General features: G+C 48.6%; 1 protein-coding gene and 1 pseudogene across 2 annotated transcripts in view; both read right to left on the reverse strand.

The window, feature by feature from the left end:
• Positions 1 to 127: 127 nt before the first annotated feature.
• On the reverse strand, positions 128 to 21383 carry LOC112835142 (glyceraldehyde-3-phosphate dehydrogenase-like; annotated as a pseudogene).
• Positions 21384 to 25640: 4257 nt separating this feature from the next.
• Positions 25641 to 27407, reverse strand: part of LOC112834987 (O-acyltransferase like protein-like) — a 60464-nt gene continuing 58697 nt past the window's right edge. For both annotated transcript variants that reach the window (XM_073898112.1, XM_073898113.1), the window contains 2 exons: positions 26046 to 26188; positions 25641 to 25770 (listed from right to left, as the gene is read on the reverse strand). In XM_073898112.1, the coding sequence (XP_073754213.1) occupies positions 25645 to 25770; positions 26046 to 26188 (269 nt within the window). In that variant the 3' untranslated portion in view covers positions 25641 to 25644. The remainder of the gene's footprint in view (positions 25771 to 26045; positions 26189 to 27407) is intronic.

The following is a 27407-nucleotide window of genomic DNA, read 5'->3' on the forward strand; positions in this document are numbered from 1 at the left end:
GCTGTTGTCCCCGCCCCCACCCCGCACCCCCCCCAGCGCCCTCTAGCGGATGAGACAAACGCCACTCGGTCCCGAGTCCCTGCCTGCTCCTGGGGTCCGTGCAACTCAGGCTGGAGACTTTTGCCCTGTGGGGTTTAGCTCCGTTTTTGAATATTTCCGCTGTGATTCTTTTCTCTCCCTAACTAGAGTGTAGCGGCTTCTGACGGCTGGGTCTATGTCTTCTATTTCTTCAGTGACTAGAATGCATGTATAAATACGGAACTTGGTGACTACAGATTTTTCCCCCTGAAGCTAGACAGGAATGTGATTTTGGGAAGAGTGGGCTCAGGCATGGAGTTTTGTGGATTAGTGGTTTTTTTGGATTTTTTATTTTTGGGGGGTACAGTATACTTTATTGATGGTACATGACAAGGTAGGGCTCCCCGAGCCCCTCCCCTTCTTCAGGGGGTTTGGGATGGAAATGGTGGAGGTCGGGAGATTCTCGGTGTTTTGGGGGATAAGTTGGGGCAGGGACTCCCCAGCAGCTGAGGGCCTCACTCTTCCTCTTGCTCTCGCTGGGGCTGGTGGTCCAGGGGGCTCTTACTCCTTGGAGGCCATGTGGACCATAAGGTCCACCACCCGGTTGCTGTAGCCAAATTCATTGTCATACCAGGAAATGAGCTTGACAAAGTGGTCATTGAGAGCAATGCCAGCCCTGGCATCGAAGGTGGAGGAGTGGGTATCACTGTTAAAGTCGCAAGAGACAACCTGGTCCTCAGTGTACCCCAGGATGCCCTTGAGGGGGCCCTCTGATGCCTGCTTCACCACCTTCTTGATGTCGTCGTATTTGGCAGCTTTCTCCAGGCGGCAGGTCAGATCCACGACGGACACGTTGGGGGTGGGGATTGGCAGTGCCAGTGGAAGCAGGGATGATGTTCTGGGCAGCCCCTCGGCCGTCACGCCACAACTTCCCAGAGGGGCCGTCCATGGTCTTCTGGGTGGCAGTGATGGCATGGACGGTGGTCATGAGTCCCTCCACGATGCCAAAGTTGTCATGGATGACCTTGGCCAGAGGAGCCAAGCCGTTGGTGGTGCAGGAGGCATTGCTGACAATCTTGAGGGAGTTGTCATACTTCTCATGGTTCACACCCATCATGAACATGGGGGCCTCAGCAGAAGGAGCAGAGATAATGACCCTCTTGGCCTCACCCTTCAAGTGAGCCCCAGCCTTCTCCATGGTGGTGTAGACCCCAGCGGACTCCACAACATACTCAGCACTAGCATCACCCCATTTGATGTTGGCGGGATCTCGCTCCTGGAGGATGGAGATAGACTTTCCATTGATGACAAGCTTCCCGTTCTCAGCCTTGACTGTGCCGTGGAATTTGCCGTGGGTGGAATCATACTGGAACATGTAGGCCATGTAGTTGAGGTCAATGAAGGGGTCATTGATGGCGACAATATCCACTTTGCCAGAGTTAAAAGCAGCCCTGGTAACCAGGCGCCCAATATGGCCAAATCCGTTCACTCCGACCTTCACCATCGTGTCTTGGGGACGCAGCTGGCACTGCACCAGAAGATGCAGCTGTCTGTGGAACGGGGAGGAGCAGAGAGCTGGATTTTTGATTCTTTTTCATTAGTGTTATTAATACTAATAGACGTTCCACTGCTGACCCATCTACTGAATACAGAGAAGCTTCAGGCCACTCAAGCCGAGCCATATTGGGGTAGCGTGGCAACCACAGCCATCAACCTGAGCAGGCCATGACCTTATCTCTGCTCTGCCTGGGACGGACTCCCACCACCACCACTGGGAGCACTCCCTTATTGATTTTCCTTTCTAACAGAAACTAGATTTCTTTTTTTTTTTTTTTTAATATTCATCTACCCCATGCAGCAAATAAGACATGAGGGGAAGGGGCACCTGGGTGGCTCAGATGGTTAAGCATCTGCCTTCGGCTCAGGTCATGATCCCAGGGTCCTGGGATGGAGCCCCACATCGGGCTCCCTGCTCTGCAGGAAGCCTGCTTCTCCCCCTCCCTCTGCCTCTCCCCCTACGTGTGTTCTCTCTCTGTATCTCTGTGTCTCAAATGAACAAATAAAATCTTTTTTAAAAAAAAGGGGGGGAGGCGCTTGGGTGGTTCAGTTGTTAAGCATCTGCCTTCAGCTCAGGTCATGATCTTGGGGTCCTGGGATCAAGCCCCACATCGGGCTCCCTGCTCCGCGGGAAGCCTGCTTCTCCGTCTCCCACTCCCCCTGCTTGTGTTCCCTCTCTTGTTGTCTCTGTCAAAATAAATAAATAAAATCTTTAAAAAAAAAAAAAAGACATGAGAGGAAGTCTCCTGAGGCCTCCTTGAAAAGTCCCTTGTTCTTAGAGGAAGCCCCTGGAACAGAGGGTCTCTCTGCTAGCTCTGGATGTTGTCATGCCAGGAGGTGATGCATGGAATTGCCGTATCAATCTAAGACCAATCTGAGAAGGAAGAGAATATACCAAGGATGGCAGTCTTCACAGAAGGGAACAGTAACTACTGGGGAACAATAATACAAACTAGGCAGGATGGAAAGAACCTAAGAACCTGGGTGCTTATCGACATCACTAGAACCCTAGAGTTTGCCTTATCTCTGGACTTACCTGATCTGTGAGATTTTTTATTTTTATTTTTTTTAAAGATGACTTTTTTTTTAAAGACTTATTTATTTATTTTGAGAGAGTGAGAATGAAAGAGAGAGAGACAGAGACAGAGAGAGCACATGAGAGGGGGAAGGGCCAGAGGGAGAAGTAGGTTCCTCGCTGAGCAGGGAGCCTGATGTGGGACTCGATCCCGGGACTCCAGGATCATGACCTGAGCCGAAGGCAGTCGCCCAACCAACTGAGCCACCCAGGCGCCCAAGACTTTTTATTTTTTAATCGCCTTCCTCGTTGACTGTTTAAGCCACATGTGATGTGGACTGCAGAGGTTGGGGCGGCCCCTGCAGAACACAATGGTGATCTGCGTACTTTTGTCCTTCGGCCTAGGAAGCTCAAGTTCTGATACTTTGACCCAACAAATAGCACAGAGTGACCCACAGGTTTTATAAGTAACCTCGAAGAGGTCAGTGGGGAATTTCTGGGGAGCAAGGCCAGTTAGCAGAATTTCCAGACTCCCAGTTTGATGAACTGGCTGCACCTTTACCTGGAAAATGTTAGAGGGCTGGGAAGGTTTCTATTTAGGCAGCGGACAATCCTTTCTGGAGCATTCCCACCCCCACTCTCTTCCTTTGTCTTTGCTTTGTGCTTCAGGCTGACTTACTCCTGGCTTCCAGTGGTCATCTCCATCTGGTCTCTCCAAAGTATTTGGTTGCAAACGACAGAAGACTGAAGTCCAACATACACAAGAAACAGAGCTTTCTTAGCGGGCTGCTGAGATAATACCCAGAACTAAAGAAAGTGTTTCTCTCGGGACCTTGCTGAGGGAGTGGCGGGGCTGGGGCTCTCTCTCATTCTGTCCCTCTGGTCTCTGCTTCTCTAAGGAGAGGTTTCATCTCTTCCTTCTCAGTGCAGACCAGCTTCCTCCACATGCCACAGATAATACCTGCCAAGAGTTCTCGAGCCTAGTTTCCCAGCTCCAGCAGCAGACAGAGAGACTGACCCTTTTCCACAGTGCAAGTTCTGCCATCCCAGGAAGGACTCTGCCTGGCCTGGCTTCGGTCAGATGCCCAGAGACAGGTCCACCCACCCACCAAAAAAAAAAAAAAAAATGTTCTCCTCCGTTCAAGAATGATTTGGGAGAATGTTGTTATTATTTTGGTTTGGGTTTGGTTTGGTTTTTACCAAGTGAGCTGTATATAAAAATAACCTGGTATAGCTCAAATTGTGTGTGCCACCATTGACAAGGAATGGGGTAGAAGTCAGTAGAAAATACTTTCCTTCTATCATAGTAATCCTGCTTTTAGACTCTTCCCTGCATCTTTTGGCTGTGTTGGGGCATCTTCCTCCAAGTGATTACAGATGATCTGCACTGAAGCAGGGGTTTAAATCCACACACGCCCTCCGTAGTTGATGAGCACATCTTCCCCAGTGCCTCTCATCAGTTGAACTTTAATTTGCAAAATAGGGTATTTCCCATCACTTTAGCTGCTCACAGGTCTCTGCACCAGTACAGCCGTCCAGCTATCTATCTGGCAAATAGAGCAAATAAGGTATTCTCGGTCTGTCTCCATGAAGCCCGCTGAAGTGCTATTCGCAGAAGTGTTTTCCTGATTTGAAGCATGGAGGTTAATAGGGACCAAACTTTGTGAACAGCAAACACAGTCCAGCTGGTGAAAAGCAGGGACAAAACCGTGTTTTGTAATTACCTGTTTGTCCAGAAATCGTGTGAGTGTCTGGGGAGCGCTTTGTCAAGAGGGCCCTCCCCACAGGCCTGCTGCCCTTCTTGGCATCGGTCATCAACCTGGGCAGTGACTGTTCATCTTCTCACCGTCTGTGCTGGGAACATAGAGGACATGGAACACAAAGCCTTGAGGGTCAATTCACCCAGCACTGCCTCTCCTCATCCCTAGTGGTTCTTCTAAAACACTCGGAAGTATATTTGTAATGTGTTGTTTAGGACCCCGCCTTTCCAGCAGGCTGATGGCACGCCTTGTCCTCACAGTCTGAAGCAGGGACATTGGAGCCCAGCCTGGATTTGCTGCCTGGCTCCAGCCCATGCCAGTGTTTTTGTTGTTGTTGTTGTTGTTTTGTTTTGTTTTGTTTTTAAGATTCTATTTATTTGACAGAGAAAGATACAGCAAGAGCAGGAACACAAGCAGAGGGAGTGGGAGAGGGAGAAGCAGGCTTCCCGCCGAGCAGGGAGCCCGACGCGGGGCTCGATAGCAGGACCCTGGGATCATGACCTGAGCCGAAGGCAGACGCTTAATGACTGAGCCACCCAGGCGCCCCGCCAGTGTATTGGCTGGCTAGAGCTACCACCCCAAAGAGTGACAACGGGGCGGGGGGACTTAAACAACAGAAATATATTCTCTCTGAACAAAACACTTCTGGAGGGGTGCCTGGGTGGCCCAGTCGGTTCAGTGGCTGGCTCTTGATTTCGGCTCAGATCATGATCTCAGGGTCATGAGATGGAGCCCCGCGTTGGGCTCTGAGCTCAGCAGGGAGTCTGCTTGAGATTCTCTCTTTCCCTCTTCTCCCCCCCCCCCGCCAGCTCACTCTCTTTAAAATAAATAAATAAATCTTATATAAATAGGTAAATAAATAAATGTTTCAGGAAAGATCAAAAGTCTTCAGACTCTGCCCCACACCCAAAAAGTAAGCAAAGTTCTGGAGCCCACCATACAACCGAGTTGTGAGGATCAAGAGAAGTGAGGACAGGAGGCTGAGCAGCAGAGAGGGAACGATGTCAAGAGAAGTCAGGATCCCAAACACAAGGCTCTGGGACTCTGTTACTCAGCAGTGGGTTCTGGGGCTTGGGGGACTATGGGATTCGTGATCCCCAGTGGTTCAAAGGTTTTCCTGCCCAGAGCATCCATGTAACCACCCAAAGACACTCCAAGGGAAAGAATCCCAGTTCTTACACATTCAACTAAAACATTTCATGGATAAGGCCAAACCAGCTGTGTAAATCAGATGCCTTTTTCAACCACGGCCAAAGGGAGCCAGGATCCATAAGAGCCTTGGGAAGAGGGAACCAAGGCAGATCCAGTCTTCAGGAGCCCATTGAATGGTCTCGAAATAGAGGCACATGCTGATCAGAAGCCAGGCTTCAAACACCACCGGAAGCCTTCAGAAACCACTCTGCTTCAGCAGACGTCTCCCTACCTAGTTCATCCAGATTCAACACGTGTGGTTTCTTGCTTACACCCACACCAGCCCCAGCTGTCTCTTATCTTGGGTTTTTCTCAGACGTGGGATTTTCCCATTTCTTTGGCTCAGATTTCATCATTGATTGTTGACATTTCCTTCCTGACCAAGGTCCTTCCCCACCCATGCTTGACTCTTCAATTTGTCTACTCATGTCTGACTCGGCACTGGTGTCTGTCCCAGTTCAATATTTCTGGTCAGTATACAGATTCTAGAAAGACTCTTTCCTGAGCAATGGGATGATCAAAATCAGATTAGTAACCAGGGCTCCATGGGAATGAGGGGGTTTGAGGCAAACCAGACAGAAAGGTGAGACAGAACCTAGAGAAGAACATGGACATTGGGGAGGAAGACAGGGCTGTCAGGGATTAAAAAACACTAGGAATCCTGAATAAGCAGGCCAGCCAGACTTCCCTGAGGTTCAGGAGAAGCAGATCAGGAAACGGGGAGAGATCTGGCCACGGCCCAAATGCAATATTGTGTGCACTGCCATTGAAGACAAATGACCCTGGAAGTGAAAGACAAGAAAGCCTTGACCCTAAGGCAAACATTTAGCCCATCAGAGGAACTTTTCTAGAACTCTTTCTCAGGGAATGGTCAAGACGATGGAGATAGGAAATGGGTAAGTGCGCCTGCCTGACAGGAAGGCAGCACAGGGAGCGACGATGGGAGGCTCTGGGCACCAGTCCTCTCCTTGGCCCCCTCCACCCCTTAGCACTCAGCCAGGCCACATGGGTGGAGTTGGAAGCAGCCGCGTGTGCACAAGTGAGCCTCCAGCTTTATTCTGAATGAGGCCTCTCAGCTACCCCCGGGGTCCCAGCCACTTTCAGGTCATCTCTCTTTGGGCCCCAACAGCTCCATTGATTGGATTTTGAGAAAGGACCATTGCCAGGAAACGTCCGCAATGTTCCATCCCATGGGCCTGTCCTCTGCAACTGTACTGCATTTCGGAGGACCATCCAAACAACAGAGTGTGTCAGAAATCCCGTATCAGACACACCAGAGACGCTGTGGCCCCAAACAAGAATGACTCCCCTCTTCGGGGCATCTGACCGAAGCCTTCCTCATTGATTGTTTAAGCCACGCATGGTTTGGACTGCAGAAGTTGGGGTGGCCCCTGAGGAGCACAACGGTGATCTGCCCACTTCTGTCCTTTGGCCTAGGAAGCTCAAGTGCTCAAGGTATTTTGATCACACTGTAGTAGGGGGATGAAAGGAAATTGTGTCTCCTTCTTCCCGCATCCGAGGTGTAGGCACAGGTCCCCTGCCGGTCTACAGGTTAGAGAATTAAGTGGCTTGTCCTTCTGTGATTCAGAGAGAGCATACATACAATTTAAGAGGACATGGCATAGAAGTGATGTGAGTGAGCTCAACAGCCAGGGAGGCACTGGGAAACGGCGTTCTTTCAGAGCTGGTTTTTGTCTGAATTTGGGAGGAGTCCAGTAACAGAATAGATGAGATCAGCGTTGCTGAATTCATAAGCATCCAGCTCGTCTCTGCCCACAGGGCCAGCCGTCAGGCAGCCTCTGCCTGGATTTTATAGGGCAAACGTGTCTGTCTCTAATTGTTGAGTCAGGAATACAAAATATGTATACTGGAGCACCTGGGTGGCTCAGTGGGTTAAGTGCCTGCTTTCAGCTCAGGTCATGCTCCCAGGGTGCTGGGATCAAGCCTTGTGTTGGGCTCCTTGCTCTGCTGGGGGTCTGCTTCTCCCTCTGCCCCTCCTTCCACTTGTTCTCTCAATCTCTCTCTCTCAATAAATAAAATCTTAAGAAAAAAAGAAATATGTATATTGGCACATAAAAAAATAGACATGAGTTTCTGGTAAACTATATTAAAGGGCTTTTTTTAGATAACAACTTTTTCTTACATTCATGCCATCACTGAGGGATTTTTTTCTTTTTTATGTGAACCCATGGGCATTTTTTTTCAAATACCAAAGGAAAAACTTTTTTCTTTTTTTTTTTAAAGATTTTATTTATTTATTCATGAGAGACAGAGGGAGAGAGAGAGAGAGAAGCAGAGGGAGAAGCAGGCTCCCAAGGAGCAGGGAGCCCGATGCGGGACTCGATCCCAGAGTCCTGGGATCATGACCTGAGCCGAAGGCAGATGCTTAACCATCTGAGCCACCCAGGTGCCCAAGGAAAAACTTTTCTGATCATATGCTTTCAGAGTTATCATTTGTAACATAAAAATCAACAATGACAACAAGGATATATTAAGACACGAAGTGATAAAGTTACTCTGGAAGCCAATTTAAACATTTAAATTTGTGCAGAGGGCAAAGTGAATGTGTACATAGAAAAAAAAATCCTGGAAGTTTATACTCCAAAATGTTAACAGTCATCTTTCCCCAGCTTGGGGAAGTAAAATTGTGAGTGATTTTCCTTCTTTGTTTCATTTCTTTTCCTTTCCCCTCGTTAGTCTCTCTAAGCTTTCTGAGTTGAGAATGTGTGTTGCTTCTTTTAAAGGACTTCATGAGGGGCGCCTGGGTGGCTCAGTCGGTTAAGCGTCTGCTTTCAGCTCGGGTCATGATCCCAGGGTCCTGGGATCGAGCCCCACATCGGGCTCCTTGCTGAGCAAGGAGCCTGCTTCTCCCTCTGCCTGCCTGTCTCTCTCTCTCTCTCTCTCTCTCTCTGATAAATAAAATCTAAAAAAATAAATAAATAAAGGACTTCATGCGACCAGTTTCAGATTCACAACAATGCTAAGCGAAGATACAGAGACTGCCCATACCCCCCCTTCCCTGCATGTGTATAGCCTCCCCCCACTATGAACGTCCCCCACCAGAGTGGAACGATGGTTAGTTGTTGAGCCTACAGCAACACATCCTGACCCACCTGCAAGGGAGGCTGGGAAATGGCCTCCCGACGGGCAGCCACGTGCCTAGCTATTAAGTGTCTGCTATTATGAACGAAGGAACAAGTGGACGTGGGTGGGCAAACAACAGTCTCCCTCACAAAGAGGGGGGGGGGAAAACGTGTGAAGATAGAAGAGGGAACCAGAGTGAGAGAGATGAGAATGGAGAAGAGAGAACTGTAAGTGGAAGCAGCAGCCCTGTTGGCTGAGGGGAAGCCGTGGGGATAGATTCCACTGTGTCCCCCACAGCGTCGCGGGCTCTGCTCGTTGCTCTGCTCTTGGGGTCCGTGACTTAGTGGGGAGGGACGCCGGTCTTACTGCTCGGCCTCACCTGCTTGCACGTCCGTTCATCCTGCAGCTGCGGTCTGTGGAGCTGGTGCTTCAGACTTCGAACATCGTTGTTCCCCCTTATTTGAGCACTTTGGTTAAGTCAGATGATGAGACAACCTGAACGGGAACAGAAACTGATCAGGGAGGATGGAATGTGGGGTCTCCTACTAGCTTGAAAAAATACAGCACCCTTCCTTCCCTTTTTATGGGGTTTAACTTTTTTGAAAGTTTCTTACAGATGCTGTCTCATTTCCTTCTAAAACAAAACTGCAAGGCAGGAAAAGCCAATATTAATAATGAGACTCGCTGAGGGCACCGCCTCGGGGGTCAGATGCCTGACTGGAACCGCCCCCCTCTGTCATTTACTAGCTGTGTGATCTTGGGGAACTCACCCAACTCCTCTGAACCTCATTTCCCTCAACTATAAAACAGGGATATTGATAAGTGTCTACTTCTATACCTCAAGGCAGAGAGTTCATGGGGTACAAACAAGACGGGCAAGTAGCTTGCTGGGCTGAATGCGAATTAATTTAAGATTGTGAAACAGCACAAAATATGTGGATTAGAGCAGGAATTTCAAGGAGTGGAGATGGCCATGACACAGAACAGAGCAAGGGGGACAGCGAGAGGAGAGAGAAGGAACAGAGTTGGGCAGAAGGGCCATATGCCTGTCAGAGGTCCTGAGGCCCTAAAGTTCTCGTTGTCCAGAAAGGGAAACTGAGGCACGAGGCTGTCACAGGCACCTCCTGCAGCTAGAGCTGCAGAAGTCTGGAAGGAATCACTTCACGTGGGGGAATTTTCACATTCTCGGGGGGCTGCTGAGCAACCATCTGCATCAGCTTCAGCCTCCCGGGCTCATGGTGATATTTTCTGGAATGACTTCAGATTCTTCCCACCGGCTGCCCACACCGTGGTCAGACAAGCAGAGCTAGTTGAGGGAGGACAGCACACAACACACATCACGGTATGTTCTGCTCTCTTTTGTTTTATTCTAATCCCTCTAGGAACAGGACACAGATAACCTTTCAATAATCCGAAATCCCAATAAAAAGAAACTCTCTCTAAAAAGTACACAGTGTTTGGGAAGGCTTTAGTATTTAGTAGACCTGAAACATTTTCATCAGCCCTCCAATTTCTCTGTGTGCTTTGGAGGCAGTGAGGGGAGTAATAGTAGCTGAATAGAAGGTCACTACCACAAAAGTTGTTTGTAGCCAAATAAATTTGACGTAGGAGAGGGGAAAGCTCTCGAGAGACACGAAGTTGCTGACAACCCCATGGGGCAGGTGCAGCTAGCAGTCCTCACACGCCCAGGCAGGGTAGGAGAAGCCCTTCCATTCTATGCTTGCTTGAAAATGCCTTTCCTCTGTTTTTCTTCTTTTTTCTATATTCTCTCGCGCACTTCCTCCATAATTTACTTCAAGCTTCCCCTGGCTTTGCAACCATGAACACTCCCACTGAAATGTTGCTTTGCTGGTTCTCAAGCTTGCGTGGGGATCAGAATTATCTGGAGGCCCTGCTGAAGCACTGACTGCCGGGCCCCAGCCCCCAAGTCTCCGACTACGCTGCTGGTCTGGGGTGGAAACTGAGCATTTGCGTTTCTAACAAGTTCCCAGGTGCTGCTGCTGGGCTGGGGATGACGCTAGAGATAAAGGCTTAGAGACAACTCCCTGGGCCGTGCCTCAGCCAGGGCTACGAAGACACTCTGCCCCCTCAGACCTGCCCTCACTCCCAGGGGGGGTCGGGGTCCAGGTTTGTGCTCAGGTTCGTGATATCTCTGGGCTGGCCCCACAGTCGGATCAGATCACGGGTCCTGAAACCCCCAGAGCAGCGTGGGGCTGAGCAGTCCTCCCAGCTGCCCTCTGACCCAGGAAAGCCAGCGTCCACCCAAAGGGATTTCCATCACCGAGGAGCCAGCATTGTCCCTTAGCTTGGGTGGGGGCGGGGGAAAGGGCGCATCTGGGCGTTTGTCTGATGCACCGGGTGTTAAAGATCCAGGAACTCTGGGTCTTTAGGTGTGACAGGCAGTCAGATGTGACAGGCAGTCCTCATCTTAACAATTGAAAAAATAAATGAAACATAAAGTTCATTTCAACTTCCTCAGAAACAAGGCAGTGGAAATCACGGAGAAGATTATAAGTTGTTTTTGGTTGAAAATAACAAATCGATTAGATTAGAAATAAGAGATACATTTCCAAAAGGATTCAGTGGAAACCTTATTCTGGTCCTCCTGATGATCGTCTAATTTTCCTAGTAGGCTGGCCATTTACGAGGAAACCATGAATACTCTGAGTCTTTTAATTAACGGTTCAGCAAGGCTGCAATTTTCCCGGGAAGCTTCTGGTGAGTTTCCACAAGGCAAAGGGACCCTGCACTGCTCTTTCAGGTGCTGCCCTCTTGTGGGCATGCAAACTAAAGCTTTCTTGTAGATCCTGCACGTCTGTTCCTTCAAATCAAAGGGAGCTGAGACCAGAACGGACTTCTCTCACAAAAGGGGGAAGGGTGGTGTCACATCTGCCACACACAGATGTTTCCACAGGCCTGAAACTGGTGCCATGGCTGTCGCTGCATCATGTTTTGTGCACAAAGGCGGTAAGAGAAATCACTGAGGCAGGTCATACTGATTTCCTAGACTTTGTTAATAGGAAATTTGGAAAGTAAGGGGAAAAAAACTATGAATATGTTTATGTTGTCTGTGTCTGAGTATATCTAAGGAGAGAGAGGGAGAGAGACAGAGGGAGAGACAGAGGGGTCTATTTTGCTCTTCTGTCCTGCTCATATGGGCGAGCAGGAAGAACAGGTTTTGGTGCTGACTGCTTGATGACAGGTGGGTGAACCCGGACGTGTAACAACCTCTCTGGGCTTCAGCTGCCCCACTGTAAAATGCCGTCATGGAATAGATAATCGCTACAGTCCCTTCCTGTTTCAGGTTCTGAAACTACTTAAAACAAGATGGAAGAGAAACCCCTTCTCGTCACTCATTTCAGATGCCCCAGCTGATATACTTTGCCTCCCCTTTGCCTGCCTGCCTTCCTGCTTCTCTTCCCATATCCTCCAGCAGAGGACTCCCGACGCTGTCATTCTGGCTTAGTTCCGTGCTGCCCTCTTTTTGAGATTTTCAATATTATGTAGGAAAGTTCCATTTTTCTTCTTGAATCTCACTCAAGGGTTTTCCAATTGTCTTGTCTCTGCTTTTCTCTTTTTCTTCTTTTCACACTCCCCTAAAACTTTTGTGTGTATCTTACCACGTCCTTTATTGTTGTAAATTAGCAATTCCTGCTCAGGAGCTGTTGGGGTCAGGCTTCACCAGGGAGCTCCTCTTTTAGGCAGGCTACACACCAGGCATTCGTTGCTTTAATTTACATGCTGACTTAGGGCAGTGATTCTCAAAGTGTAATCTGGATACCACCCCCCCACAACACCCCGAGTCCCCGAGAGCCTTCTGGGGGACCCACAATGTCAAAACTATTTTTGTAATACCAAGATATTATTTCCTTTTTTTACTCTCTCTGTCCCTCATGAGTATACACTGGAGATTTCCAGAATCCACATGATGTGCCATATTGCAGTGGACTGAAAGCAGTAGCAGATATAAAAGAAGCAGAGGTATTAAGCTGGACATTGAAGAGATTTCAAAACAGTAACACAATGACATTCCTCTTACTCTTATTTTCGGTTTTGAAAATATAGATATTTTCCATGAAAATGTTACGCCAGCATGTAATAGATTTATTGTTACGTTTGAATTCCTTAGTAAATAAGTGTTTAAAATTTCCTTCTGTTTTAGTTTCTAACACAGTGAATATCAACACCTAGAACCCACATAACAAAAGCTCTGTGGGGTCCCAAATAATTTTGAAGATGTAAAGGGGTCCTGAGACCAAAACCAGGGATAGTAATAGTATCTGCTCCAAAGAGACGAGACGTGTGAGAGACCGTGGGTCACTAGGGCTGCACCCGTTATAATAGGTGAGGAGAGGTTTAGGCTGGTTACCAGTCCACTTACCTAGTTCCGAAGGGTGGAGAAGGAAGGTTAGGTTCAACACCGCTAGCCAGAAGGATATTCTTAGGTCCCATTAAACTTTCCCTGGGCCCAGGAAATATGAGGCTGCTTTGCTTTACATCTGTGCGGAGCCAGAGAAAGCTGGGGCCCCAGGGAAGATGCGCCATGTGTAATGCTGAGAAGCTGTGTCCCCGCCTGGCTCCGGGCCCTCCGGCTGGGGCCCCGTGACCCTCGCCTCCTCCCGGCAGGTGAGATGCGGGGGACTGGCTGGAATTATCCCTCTCCACCTCCAACTACTGTTCTGTAGAGTCTAGAAAGCCAAACATTGCCTTCCTTCGCTTCATTTGCAGTTAGCGTCCTCGTAGGGGCTGAATTGTGTTCCCAAGAATTCATAGGTTGAAGCCCTAACCCCCTCGTGTGACTGCATTCGGAGACAGGGCTTTAAAGATGTAATTAAGCTTTCATGGGGTCATCAGCACGGGGCCCTCAACCAGTAGAATTCGTGTCCTCACAAGAAGAGGGAGAGAGGCCAGAGGCGTGCGTGCAAAGACAGAGGGGCCGTGTGAGAGCCCGGCAAGATGGCGGCCAACAAGCCACAGTGGGGGAAGGCCTCGGGAGAAGCCAACCCCGCAGCACTTCCGCCTTGAATTTCCAGCTTCCAGAACTGTGAGAAAATAAACGTCTGTTACCGGATTGAATATCTGAGAATTGCTAATTGAGGCGATCTTGAAAAAGTTCTCACCACAAGAGGGACGCTTGGGTCATGCAGTCGGTTGTGTCCAACTCTTGGTTTTGGCTCAGATCGTGATCCAGCCCCGCATCAGGCTCTGAACACAGCAGAGACCGCTTGAGATTCTGTCTCCCTCCTCCTTTCCCCCTCCCCACCCCCACCTCGAGCTGTCTAAATTAATGAATTAAGAAAAAAAGTTCTCACCACAAGAAAAAAATGTGTAACTACGTGAGGAGATGGTTGTTAACTAGACTTCATGTGGTGATCATTTCACAATATACACAAGTGTCAAATCTCTATGTGGTACACCTGAAACTAATATAATACTATAGGTCAATTCTTCCTCAATTAAAAAAAATTAGTAAATAAAAAATAAATGTCTGTTGTTTAAGCCCCCCAGGCTTTGGTATTTTGTTATGGCAGCCCTGGCAGACTAACACAGGTAGTGACTGTGATTTAGATTGTCAAACAGGCATTTGGGAGAGATTTGGAAGGCAGAAGGGAGGTAAACACGAAACCTCTGCAGCTTCTGTAGTATCTGCTAGAAAACCTCTTGGACATGTCTGGTTCTTCTGTGGAGCTTCCTGATCATGGCAGTTTCCTAGCTGTACTGGCTTCCAAAATATGGCGGCAGAAGCATGGCTTGGGGGTTAGCAGCTGCAGAGCTGAGTACCCATACTGACAGGTGACTTTCTGGTCACAGAAGAGGAAGTAGTTCTCGTGGTACTGAGGTGTGCCTTTGAGAGCTGTTCCTGGAAGTTCTGAGCAAGAGAAGGCTCTCCAGGGATCTAGCTTGCCATTTGGCCCCTGTGACCCAAGTGATCCACTGGTATTCCAAGGTCCTGGGGCAGCCAAGATGCTCCGTGGAGCCTGTGACAAGCCCTAATAGGCCCCAGAGTTCAGGGATCAAAACCAAGCTCTCTCTGGCCATTAATATTCTTCTCTTGAGAAATAGCTCCTACCTTGCTGCTGCACCCTGGTGAAGATAGAATACCTGGCCATGGGACGTTGGTAGCCATGTGCCTTAAGCTCTCCATCAGAAATTGCCTGTTATCTAACCCAGCAAGGTTGGATGCATGCAGAGGCACCCCATCATCAAGGGACAATGGAATACATGAGCAGGTCCTGGGGTATGGTTAGGTTGCTGGAACAGATGCTGCACAACCCCAGCACACCACCTTCTGCCACGTTGCCACCTGCCTTCTACCCTTGGCCATGACTTCATGGTGGGGGGACTGAGGGGAGGGTGTCCCTTGGACCGAGAAGAAGTTGAGTCTGGTTTTCAGAAGGTTCCCCACAATGGTCTGCAACAAGGCAGAAGACTGACACCGGCTGCGGGGCAGCCCTATGGGACAGAGGAATCTTTGCAACGAGCAGAATTTTGGGTTCCTGAAAGGAGATATGGTCAGAGACCTAGCTCTTCACTAATTCCTGGGCAGCAACTAGTCATCTGGCTGGATGGCTAGAGGCTCAGAAGGAGTGAGACCAGGGGAACTGTTACCACGTCTGGGAGAAAGTTATACGTAAGATCCTCGCAGAATGAGTCCCGGGTGTGACAATAACTGGATCCCATGTAACTGTCGCCAAAGAGTACCACTGCATATGAGGCTCTTAATAATCAGGTGAGCAGGATGGCACACTCTGGATGTCAGCCAGCCTCTTCCTAAGCAGCCAGCATGCCACCTGGTCGATGGCCTTGTTGATGAGCCAGCACTGAGTAGCTGGAGAAAGAGGTGGAAGCAGGGCAAGCTGGAGCTTTTGGCCCTGCTGTTGCTCGGGTAGCAGGTACCATTGGTGGAGGAGACTGTGAACTCTCCTTCTCCTGCAAGGTGGAGCCTTCAACCACGGGAAGGCCACATGCCAGGTTAGTGTAGCCTCGGCGTTCCCATGAGAAAGAGTCACATCCAAGAGCAGAGTGGGCTGGGCCCTACCAGCATCCCGTTTATCATCCCGGAAGTTACCACGTCGATGAAGAAGGCAGGCAGCTGGAGAACGGAAGGCCGGCAATCACGTGTCAGCAGCCACTCCTCGCTGAGGAGACAGAGGGGATGTGACTCCTAGCTCCCAGCTGGCATGTCGGCTTTCTGGGGAAAGAGGCGCTCTCCATCGCGAATCCACTTCCAAAGTAGAGAGAGCGTCCTCCTGTCCGCTCCAGTGTCGGCCAGTTGCGTGGCTTCCGGCAGCCCCGAGGGCAGGCGCTGCCCCCGCCAACCCCATCTAGTCACTCTGTCGCCCCCTTTCCACCCACTCCTCGATGAAACTCCACGGATATTTGCTTATACCTAGATATGCTCAGTCTCTTGATCCCCATCTGTGCCATCACTACACCTGCTTCCTTGCCTTGTACCAAACAGCACCTCGCAAATCAGATTTTGGGAAACTGGGGAGCGTTACTTCACCAACCAAATGTCTATGCATGAGGCCCATGATGGAACACAATATTTGGGATTTTTAAAATGTAATGAACGGCTGGAGTATTTCTCCAGTATCCCCAAGAGCAGGCACTGGAGGGTAGAATATCGAGACACTTCACAGGCTTCAAGCACATTTGTCTCAGGTCATTCTCTGTAAATGAAGACATTTCCCAAGAAGGGGCTTCGCCATGTTTCAGAAGGCTTTATGAGGCCACGAGCTTCATCTGATGCTGGAGGAAGAACTGCCAGCTCTCAGTGCACAGGTCCATCCCACTCCCAGAGCAGATCTGGAAATCACAGGCTGCCAACCTCTGGAAGGGTCTCCATGGTCTCTGGCTCAGATCTGTGAAGTCCCTGAGCATGTTTGCAGAACCTGGAGGGAGCAAGAGGGGCTTCTGGGGAGATGTGGGGAGACTGAGTGAGGCTGCAGAGAAGCAGCATATTGGAAGGAGCCCCGAGTTGCCAGGTCTGGTTGTGAGACTCTCCCTTAAACTTCCTTGGTCCTCATTTTCCTTCAAGTATGGAGGAGAAAGTCCTCTCAGAATCTGCAAGGACTGTAAACATGCTGTCTTTTCTATCCTTGCAACTCCCATTACACTCCAGCTCCCCATTGTCTCTCTCCTCCCCTCACAGCCAAACTTCTGGAAGGAATTTTTCATACAGGCCCTGCCTGGTTGACCCTCCTCATCCTGAAAGCCCCAGGACATGGTACCTAAGAGTGTGGGCTCTGGACTCAAACTGTTCAGGTTCATATCTTGGTGTCCCCACATGGCTGTGGCCTTAGGCGAATGATTTCTCCTGTGCCTCATTTTGTGTGTGTGTGGGTGAGGCTGAGAACAGCACTTCCCTCAGGGTGCTGTGTTAGGGTTAAATGCCTTGGTTTCTACAAGGTGCCTGGAATAGTATGTGGCATGTAGCAGCCCTAGACAAATACAGCCGTTATTGTCTTTCAAACCTCAGCTTGAGGCTAGTTTTCTCAGAAACTCCCCCGGCAGCCTCCCAGTTAGAGCCAGGCTTTCACGGTTCTCACCTAAGTTGTAATGAGGTATTTGTGGTGGTGGTTATTATTACCCTCACCTGGGATACTATAAGATCAAAGGGAGTGGAAGTTGCCTCTGTATTTGTCAACATTGTATTCCCAGGGCTTAGCACAGTGCCTGGCACATGCCAGGAGCAAGTAAACATTTGTTGAACATATAATTCCCACAGGAATGGGTGAGTGAATGAGTGAGTGCCCTCTTGCATGAATGGAGGTAGCCTCAGGGAGCCAGTGCCCCCATATCCCTTGATAAACTCACTATGGAAGACATCTTTGGCCAAAGGATACCTGGTGGCTTGACAGACTGACTGTGACTCCCAAAGGAAGCCTTGTAGGGAGTCCCTTTGGGCATGAGAAAGCTCTCTGTGAGCCAAAGATTGTGCATGTCTTGGAGAAGTCGCTGTTGGCACATGAGTGTCATTAATTCAGACTCTGTGACATCGAACAAATCCCATCACTCAGTGGGTCTGGTGGTTCAAAAACACGCTTGGCTACTTACTAGAATCCTTCAGGAATTGTTTTTTTTAAAGATTTTATTTATTTGTCAGAGAGAGAGAGAGAGAGAGAGAGAGCGAGTACAGGCAGGGGGAGTGGGAGAGGGAGAAGCAGGCTCCCCACCGAGCAGAGAGCCCGACACGGGACTCGATCCCAGGACCCCGGGATCATGACCTGAGCCGAAGGCAGCTGTTTAACCGACTGAGCCACCCAGGCGTCCCGAATCCTTCCGGAATTTTTGGGAAAGGTATAGATTGCTGAGTCCCACCCCACCTGCAAATCCCCCAGAGTTTATCCTGGGGACCTGTATTTGTTAAAAGCTCCTCAGGTGATTCTGCAGCCTGCACAGACCAGCATCGGAGAACCTCTCCTGTTGCCAAATTCCAACATTTTACAGAGAAAGAAGCAGAGGCACACTGACACCATGTCAAGATGCATAGCATGATTTTTTTAATGAACAAGGAAGTAAACATAATTTGGTTGGGACCAGAAAATAGGGTATGCCTTTTGGAAACAGTGCATAATACAAATAATGCATGTTGGGGTTCATTAGCATGGCAATAAGGCCCTGATGAGAAAGCCCTGGCAGCACCCCGTCCCCCTCCTATTGCGATCTGAGCAAAGGTATTAGGTTGTCTGGCAGACTCAGCCAAGTTTCCACCAGTAGACTCGCCACACTTGGCTGGGGTGTATTTGCCAAGTTCAAGACAGAATGATCCAGTGTTACTTGTCTAAGTACTGATGGCCCCAGACACAATGCCAAGTCCCTCCATGTAGGGGCTCTGTACCTGAGTGTTCCTGGCTTGTGAGAACACAGCAATCAAACCGATTCCATTCCAGACTCAGAGTTTCTCAACCTGGGCACTATCGACTTTCATCAGATAATTCTTTGAGGGGGGAGGGGATAGCTGCCCTACACATTTGTAGTATGTTTGGGTTTTTTTGTTTTGTTTTGTTTTGAAGTAGGCTCCACTCCCAGCGCGAAGCCCAATGTGGGACTTGAACTCACAACCCTGAGATAGAGACCTGGGCTGAGATCAAGAATTGGACACTTAACCGACTGAGCCACCCAGCTGCCCCTGCACTGCAGTATGCTGAACAGCATTCATGGCTTCTGCCCACTAAAGAACAACAAAAATATCTGCAGACATTGCCAAACCTCCCCTGGAAAGACAAAATTGTCCTCTCTGCCCTGCTGAGCACTATTTATTTATTTAACCTTACAAATTTATTACATTGTTTATCTAACCTTACAAGTCCACCTTACAATGAATCAAAGGACTTTTAGCATTAGATCAGGAATTTTTACTGGAGCCTTTTCCCCTATGGAGAAAAATATTAAAAAATATTTCTGTGGATTTCATGAACAAAACCCCAAAACTCACAAGCCAAGAGGAAAAGAGTGGTAAATTTGCCTACATTAAAATGTAAATGATAGATGATAAAAGCATTTATCACTTTGCATTGTTGCCACAGATTGGGAGAAAGTATTTGCAACACAAATAATCAACAAAGAATTAGTCTTTGGGATATATAAAGGACATCTTTGAATCAATAATAACAAGAAAAACACTCAGTAGAAGAACGGGCAAGGATATGGTAGGCAGTCTCTGAAAGAGAAGCTCCAAGGGCCATTACACACATGGAAAACACGCAACCCCATTGGTAGACAGGGAAATGAAAATTGAAGTAATCAGACCCTACCACTCATCAGGGATTTAACAGTAAATTAACAGGTTGATAGAACCAGGGGTTGGGGAAGGTCTTGGCTAATGGTATCTACTCCCCTCCTCCACTAGTGGAGGCATAAACTGGCAAAATCACTTTGGAAAGCTGTGTAGTATTATCAGAATATACATACACCTGATAACCCTGCAATTACTTTCCTGACTATATATCCTGGAAACTAACATATCTCCATGAAGAAACACATACAAGGAGTTCATTACAACTATGTTTGCAAAAATGAAAAACCAAATTCTACTTACCAACCGGTGAATGGATAAATATTTAAGGCACACATGCAGTCAGTAAAACACGTGAACATTAGGGTGCCTGGGTGGCTCAGTTGGTTAAGCGACTGCCTTCGGCTCAGGTCATGATCCTGGAGTCCCGGGATCGAGTCCCGCATCGGGCTCCCTGCTCGGCAGGGAGTCTGCTTCTCCCTCTGACCCTCCCCCCTCTCATGTGCTCTCTCTCTTTCTCTCTCTCATTCTCGCTCTCTCAAATAAATAAATAAATAAAAATTAAAAAAAAAAGAAATATTTGGTTACTGGGCGCCTGGGTGGCTCAGTCGGTTAAGCATCTGCCTTCGGCTCAGGTCATGATCCTGGGGTCCTGGAATCGAGTCCCGTATCGGGCTCCCTGCTCGGCGGGAAGCCTGCTTCTCCCTCTCCTCCCCACTTGTGCTCTCTCTCTCACTATCTCTGTCTCTCTCTCTCAAATAAAAAAAAACGAAAAAAAAAAAAAAAGAAATATTTGGTTACTGACTGAATGAATAAAAGAAAGAATAATCACCTCTTTGTCTCAGCATCTTTACTGGAGGTGGTCTCTTCTCTCACCTCTTCAAGGATAGCAATAGTTCTGGTAGCTTTACTTATCCCCGTGGAACCTTTTCCTCCAAATTCCTTTGCTCTGTGTGTTCATTTTAGACTCAGTTTTCCAGATGTTAAAGACTTTTCTCAGGTTTGTGGGAACCTTGGTTGTTCTGCTCACCATTAAGAGTGAGGAACTAAAAGCTGATGGAGGGGTGCCTGGGTGGCTCAGTCGGTTAAGACTCCAACTCTTGGTTTTGCTCAGGTCATGATCTCAGGGTGGTGGGATGGAGCCTGGCATGGAGCGCTGCGCTCAGCGCAGAGTCTGCTTGGGATTCTCTGCCTCTCCTTCTCCCTCGGCCCCTCCCTCCACTCTCTTTGTCTCTCTCTCAGAGAAATAAAATCTTAAAAATAAATAAATAAAATAAAAAGCTGATGGACATGAGCTCAGTAACCGCCCATCCCCGTTTGCCCAGGACAGAGGGGTGTGTGAGGATGGGGGAGCTTCGGTGCAAAAACCGACAAAATCCCAAGCAAATGGGGATGAGGTGGTCACCCTACTTTGAGCCTATGGTTTGAACTTGTCGACTGTGAGCTTCACTAGCAGGGACCTGGCGAGGACATTTTTGTGGAGAGCTTTTATGTCACTATTTTATTTTAAAGATTTTATTTATTTCTTTGAGAGAGAGAGAGAGAATGAGAGATAGAGAGCACGAGAGGGAAGAGGGTCAGGGGGAGAAGCAGACTCCCCACTGAGCAGGGAGCCCGATGCGGGACTCGATCCCGGGACTCCAGGATCATGACCTGAGCCGAAGGCAGTCGCCCAACCGACTGAGCCACCCAGGAGCCCGTATGTCAATATTTTTAAGGGTTTCATCTTACGCCAGTCAGAATCCTCCGAGAAGCAACTTCCAGTCTCCTACCTGGAGAGTTGAGATCTGCGTGCTGGGGTTCGGGAGTCTTCAGCACACAGATCCAGACACCGTGTTGTTGTAGAGCGTCTTCATCCTCAGCTGTGCCAGGCAGCCCTCAGTCGCTCCATCAGTCTCAGTGTGTCGGCCTTGCCACCTTCGCTTTTACAGGATGCTGACACAACTCCCGACGGCACCACACCCTCCCGAGACTGAAGGAGGGGAGGACAAGAAGGGCTTCCTGCCTCACGCCCCCATCCCCGCAGGTCTCAGCGAGGACAATCTTTCCCAGAAGTCCCCGGCACACTTCTGCTTAGTCTCATTGGTCAGAGCTGGGTCACATGACCACGCTTGGCCCAATCATTGGCAGAAGCACCAAGGGGCACAAAACTGGCTTTTACTGAGTATGAGTCATTGCCTCTGTCCGGGTACCTTGATGCTAGAACGTCAGAGTTTGTCGGGGGTGGGGAACTTGAAGGTGGGTAGACCACCAAAAATGGCTGCCTCTGAGTGTATATTAGCACAGCACTGTTTTAAGTCCCAGCTGGGGCCTAGGAACTATAGTTCTAAGGGTCTCTCACCCTTTTAAGTACTCTGGTGCATCTGAACTTTGACCTTCCCTGGAAGGGGGTCTGGTTGGGCCATTTGGGGGAAAGGTTCTTATAAAACTGAACATATCTAGGGGCGCCTGGGTACCTCAGTCCTTAAGCGTCTGCCTTTGGCTCAGGTCATGATCCCAGGTTCCTGGAATTGAGCCCCGCGTCGGGCTCCCTGCTTGGTGGGAAGCCTGCTTCTCCCTCTCCCACTCCCCCTGCTTGTGTTCCCTCTCTGGCTGTCTCTCTCTCTGTCAAATAAATAAAATCTTAAAAAAAAAAAAAACTGAACATATCTAAGACCTGGTTGAGAGGTGCCTACCTGTATGCATGAGGAGGCTCTTGGAAAAGAATTCACCTAAAAAAAGAAGGGGTTGATTCCATCACTATTTCAGCCGCCGTTTATTGAACACCTGCTGTGTGCCAGGTCAGGGCTAGTGGTGAACATGGTGTAAATGTGAAGAGGAAGAAATTGTCACTCCGATCACCCTCCATCCCAGCGCCCACAGACTCATAGTATATCCAAGGGAGAACGACCTCTATTAAAATAAGGAAGATCTGCAAGAGCAGTTTCTATAAAAACATGCTGAGCACTTAGCAGCACTGCATCAAAGCCTGAATGAGAAAACACAGATGGCACAAGGGGGGGGGGGGCAGAGGGGACTTATCTGTTTGTGCCATTTGTGCTGTGAATGGACACAGTGGCCTGAGCACCCAACCAGCGCAGCCCATCTCCTGCCCAGAGAAGTCAGGGGAAGGCGGCAGGCTTTGAAGAGTGGAGTGGGGCCAGCAGGTGAAGGAGGCACTGGCCCCGCCAGCAGCTCTCAGCAGTCTGAGGGCAGGATTGGGGGAGGGCACAGCTCTAAGGAGAGCCAGTGCCATTAAAAAAGGAGCTAGAGGGCACCTGGGTGGCTCAGTAGTTAATCTGCCTTCCGCTCAAGTCATGATCCCGGAGTCCTGGGATCGAGCCCCGCATCGGGCTCCCTGCTCAGCAGGAAGCCTGCTTCTCCCTCTCCCACTGCCCCTGCTTGTGTTCCCGCTCTCGCTGTGTCTCTCTCTGTCAAATAAATAAATAAAATCTTAAAAAAAAAAAAATGGAGCTAGGAGGGTCCAGGTGTTTACAAGACAAGCAAGCCAGACATTCTTGGACTCTCCCAAGACCAGTCAGGAGGAACTTAAGGAGAGCTGGAGTGCCTTTAGATCTGCTGGGGGTGACTATAGTGTCGATATGACCTATTTTTATCCATGGGCTGGTATGTGGGGATGAAACATGGATTTCAGAATTTAGGGAGAATTAGAGGAGGGACCCATCAATGGATGCTTACTCTGTGCTGATGTTGCTGCCTCTATAAATTTGCACAAGTTTATAATTATTATTTGCTTGAGTTTATTATACACAAAAATAGAAAAAAACAGCATAATGAGGTGCCACATACCCATCACCCAGCTTCAAAAATGATCACTACACGCCCAGTCTGGTTTCATCTATCCCACTTCCTCCTGATACTATTTTGAGGCAAATACCAGATTTTATCATTTTGTCCATAAATATTTCAGTATGCATCAAAAACATAAGGGCTGTTAAAAAAAAATGACCACAATACCACAATACCAAAACATGACCACATTAAAAAATTAGTAAGTCCTTAATGTCATCGAATAGCCAGGTGGTGTTCAAATTTTCAACTGTCTCATAAATGTCATAGGCTTTTTTACAGTTCGTTTCTGAATCCAAAGAAGGTCCCCATATTCTATAAATCTTAAACTCCTAGGGAATTCCAGATCGAAACCAAAGCCAGAACAAAATTGGATTTCTCTATCCCTACTTTATATTTTATGAAATTGCAATAGTGGAGAGGGTATTTTTTTCTTATTAAAAAAAACGTTCAAAAGCAATGTCGCTAGTAGTTATGAAAGCTATTTCCGTGGGCCCCAGGGTTCTAGCCTCATAACTAGAAGCACTTGGCAATTTGACTGCCCAGCAATGTTGGCAGGAGAGTCATTTCCCACTGGCATCTGTCCGGATTGCAGTGTTCCTCCTGTAAACGCCACCCACCCTCACGATCCTCTCTGAGGCCCGAGTCAGAGGGGTCAGGTGCCAAAACAGCTGTCAGGGGGCTCCCAAGAATTCCATGAACTTTGGGGTTGCCCAAAGATCCAACTTGGTGCATTCTAATACAGATCCTAAACATGCCAGGCGGGGACTTGTCTCCTCACTCACAGCAGATTCTGTCAGCAGAATAGACCAGTCCTCTGGGAGATGAGGCCCCCGAGATGAGCTGGAAAAAGACAAGGTTAGCGGGCGCCTGGGTGGCTCAGTTGGTTAAGCAACTGCCTTCGGCTCAGGTCATGATCCTGGAGTCCCTGGATCGAGTCCCACATCGGGCTCCCTGCTCAGCAGGGAGTCTGCTTCTCCCTCTGACCCTCCCCCCTCTCATGTGTTCTCTCTGTCTCAAATAAATAAATAAAATCTTTAAAAAAAAAAAAAAAAAGACAAGGTTAGCTATTAACTGCCCTTTGAAGGATTTGAGGTTAGCAGCCCTCTCCACCCCTGCCCCCCGCAGTGGTCCTCCTAGCAGACCCACTTGGAGAGAAATAGTGCATACAGAGGCGGGGAGCATTCTGTGCTAATTAGCTCCTTGTAGCTCCCTGTGATTGTTAATAAATCCTTTGATTCTCCAGTACATGAGAGTGTTGTTGTAAGTGACGAGCATATGTGAGTAGGGATGGTTAACGTGAAATCACACACCCAGGAAGGAACACACGCCCTACAACCGGGACACCCTGGCCTTATAAAATCTCTCCGTTTCTGGGCCTTGCTGCTGCAAACGGAGGGGTTGGGTTGGAAGCCATTCACTCTGGTCTCCTGCTTCTCCACTGGGAGTTTTGTTGAGGGGCTGTATTCCTTTGCTAGGGTTGCTGTAACAAAGCACCGCACACTGGCTGATTTACCACAACAGATGTGTATCGTCCCACGGTTCTGGAAGGCTGAAGGCCTAACTCAAGGTGTCGGCAGGACTGTGCTCTCTCTGAGGGCTCCAGGGGAGCGTCCTTCCTCGCCTCCTCTGGCTTCTGGGTCTGCCGGCAATCCTTGGTGTTTCCTGGCTTGTGGGTGGCTGCCTTATTCCTGTACATTTTCACCCCTTCTTCCATATGTGCAGATCTGTCTCTATGTCCAGCTTTCCCCTTTTTATAAGGACACCAGTCATACTGGATTAGGGCCACCTCCCCCCATGAACTCACTTTAACTTGATTACCTCTGTAAAACCCTAACCCCCAAACAGGTCACGTTCTAAGGTACTAGAGGATTTGGACTTTGTATCTTTTTCAGTGGACACAGTCAACCCCTAACAGGGACCACACTGTAAAATAGATAATGTTTGGAAGGCCTGTCACAATGCACTCATGAATTGTGCATGCCAGTGGGTCATACAATCCTGAGGCACCAGGATAAAGTTACAAGTCTACAAAGGTATCATGATAACACAAAGACAATTACGATGTGAAAAACTATACACTGTGATTTTTACCAAGAAAAGTGAACATTATAACCCAAATTGCATTAAATTTGCTAGGTTTTCGGTTTTCCTATGATCATAGGTATAGAAAATACATGGAGGACGAGACCCCAAAAATCCAGGTTGTTTTCTGTTGTTGTTTGCTTTTTTTTTTTTCTGAAAAGGTACATCAGAGGGTGATTATTGTGCTACTAGGTAGGCTATCACAGAACCCTTTTATATAGTAAACACTCAGAACTCTTTCATGTATTAAGCACAGAGAAGTTGTATATCTTAAACATTCACAAAATCAGATTCACACCCCTTGCCAGGGGGACAAACATCCATTACATAAACGAGGCCACGCCTGCTTTTGCTCATCATCAGCAGAATGAAACCATCCATTCTTCCGGGTTTTACCAGAACATTCATGGCCCTGCAGGCATTGGTCCCAGCAGGTGCCGCTTCAGTTCCTGACATGGTTTCTCAATGCACAGCGTCAGGGCCAGCCCAATGACGAAGGTCAGCAAACAGTGTCCAGAGAAAAGATAGAACTGGAGAGAAAAAGGGGCAGAGTGGATGATGCAATCTTACTACCAGATTCCTGGCTGTACGAAATGCATCTGTAAGACAGAGTGCCCTGAACATTAAAACTAGAAAAAATACAATCAAAGAAAGATATTATCCTGAAGCCCTCCCTCAAACAAAACAAAGGACAACAGGCTCCTCGCAACAACAACAGAACCCGCTACTCCCCCAGCCAGTGGCTTTGTGGCTCCAGCAGAGAAGGGACAGCACAGTCACACCAGAGCCCAGAGCAGGGACTCACCATGTTGGTGTCAGTGTAGTGAATCAGCGTTTCTTGAAGCCCGTTGTAGAGCATGATGAGGATAGGGTGCACCAAGTAGCAAGCGTAACTGATGCTGGCCAGGAGAGTCCAGAGCCGGCAAGAAAGCAGCCAGTTCACCACACCTGGAGGGAACCGACAGTGTGGTTTATGGAGCCTCGGGTGCCTCTTGGCTCCACGGGGCCATCCCCGCTCCCTCGGGGCCCCACTCCTGAGTATGTGAACCTCCTCTAAGAAGGTCTTTATTCTTCTCATTTTTAAGAGAATGTGCCCAAAACAAAGACAAGAGAAAACGAAACAAAAAAACAAAAAAACACTTCCCTTTGTGGGAGTATGAAAAAAATAAGAGATGCTAATATAGAGTTTACAGTCGCCCGGAGCACAAGACATGCCACGTGTAAGACGAGGTGCGAAGTCCTTCCGCCAGCTTCGGTTCTGGCTCCAGATGCAGCACCAGATCCGCTGGGCCTTGGGACAAGGCAGTGGCATCACCAGGCCCGGGACTTGTCATCCGTTATGGAGGAGCTTGCGTTTGGCCAGCTTCTAGTCCCTTTCAGGACAAATATTCTGTAACTTGCTATAACTTCTAGAACTGTGCTGTCCCACATGGTAGCCACTACCCACTTTGAGCTATTTAATTTAAATTAATTCAAATGAAGTACAATGAGACATCCCTCTCTGCAGAGGACTTCCTGCTCTCTGTAGTGGGTTAAAGAGTGGTCTCCCCAAAGCTAGGTCCACCTGAAACCTTGCTCTATTTGGAATGAGGGTCTTTGCAGATGAAATGAAGGTAAGGAATTCGAGATGAGATTATCCTGGAATAGAGTGGGCCTCAAATCCAAAAATGAGTGTCCTTGTAAGAGACAGAAAAGGAGACAAAAAAACACAGAGGAGAGGAACTGGGTGAAGGCCATGTGAAGACAGAGGCAGAGATTGGAGTGATGTACACATGGGCCAGGGAATTCGGGGCTTGCCGGCAGCCATGGGGGTGGGGGGCGGAGAGAGCACGGAACAGATCCCCACAGGGCTTCTGGAAGGACCTTGCCAACACCTTGATTTGGGGTTTCTAGTCTCCAGAACTATGAGAGAATCAATTTCTGTTGTTTTAAGCCAAGAAAAGCAAGCAAGCAAGCAAGCAAGCAAGCAAGCAAGAAAGAAAGGGGGCGCCTGGGTGGCTCAGATGGTTAAGCGTCTGCCTTCAGTTCGGGTCAGGATCCCAGGGTCCTAGGATCAAGTCCTGCACCGGGCTCCCTCCTCAGCAGGGAGCTTGCTTCTCCCTCTCCCACTGCCCCTGCTCATGATTTCTCTCTCTGTCAAATAAATAAATAAAATCTTTAAAAAAAA

This window comes from Callorhinus ursinus, unplaced genomic scaffold (assembly GCF_003265705.2).
Source record: "Callorhinus ursinus isolate GAN/ISIS: 27379988/994484 unplaced genomic scaffold, GSC_fseal_2.0 scaffold11, whole genome shotgun sequence".
NCBI lineage: Eukaryota > Metazoa > Chordata > Mammalia > Carnivora > Otariidae > Callorhinus > Callorhinus ursinus.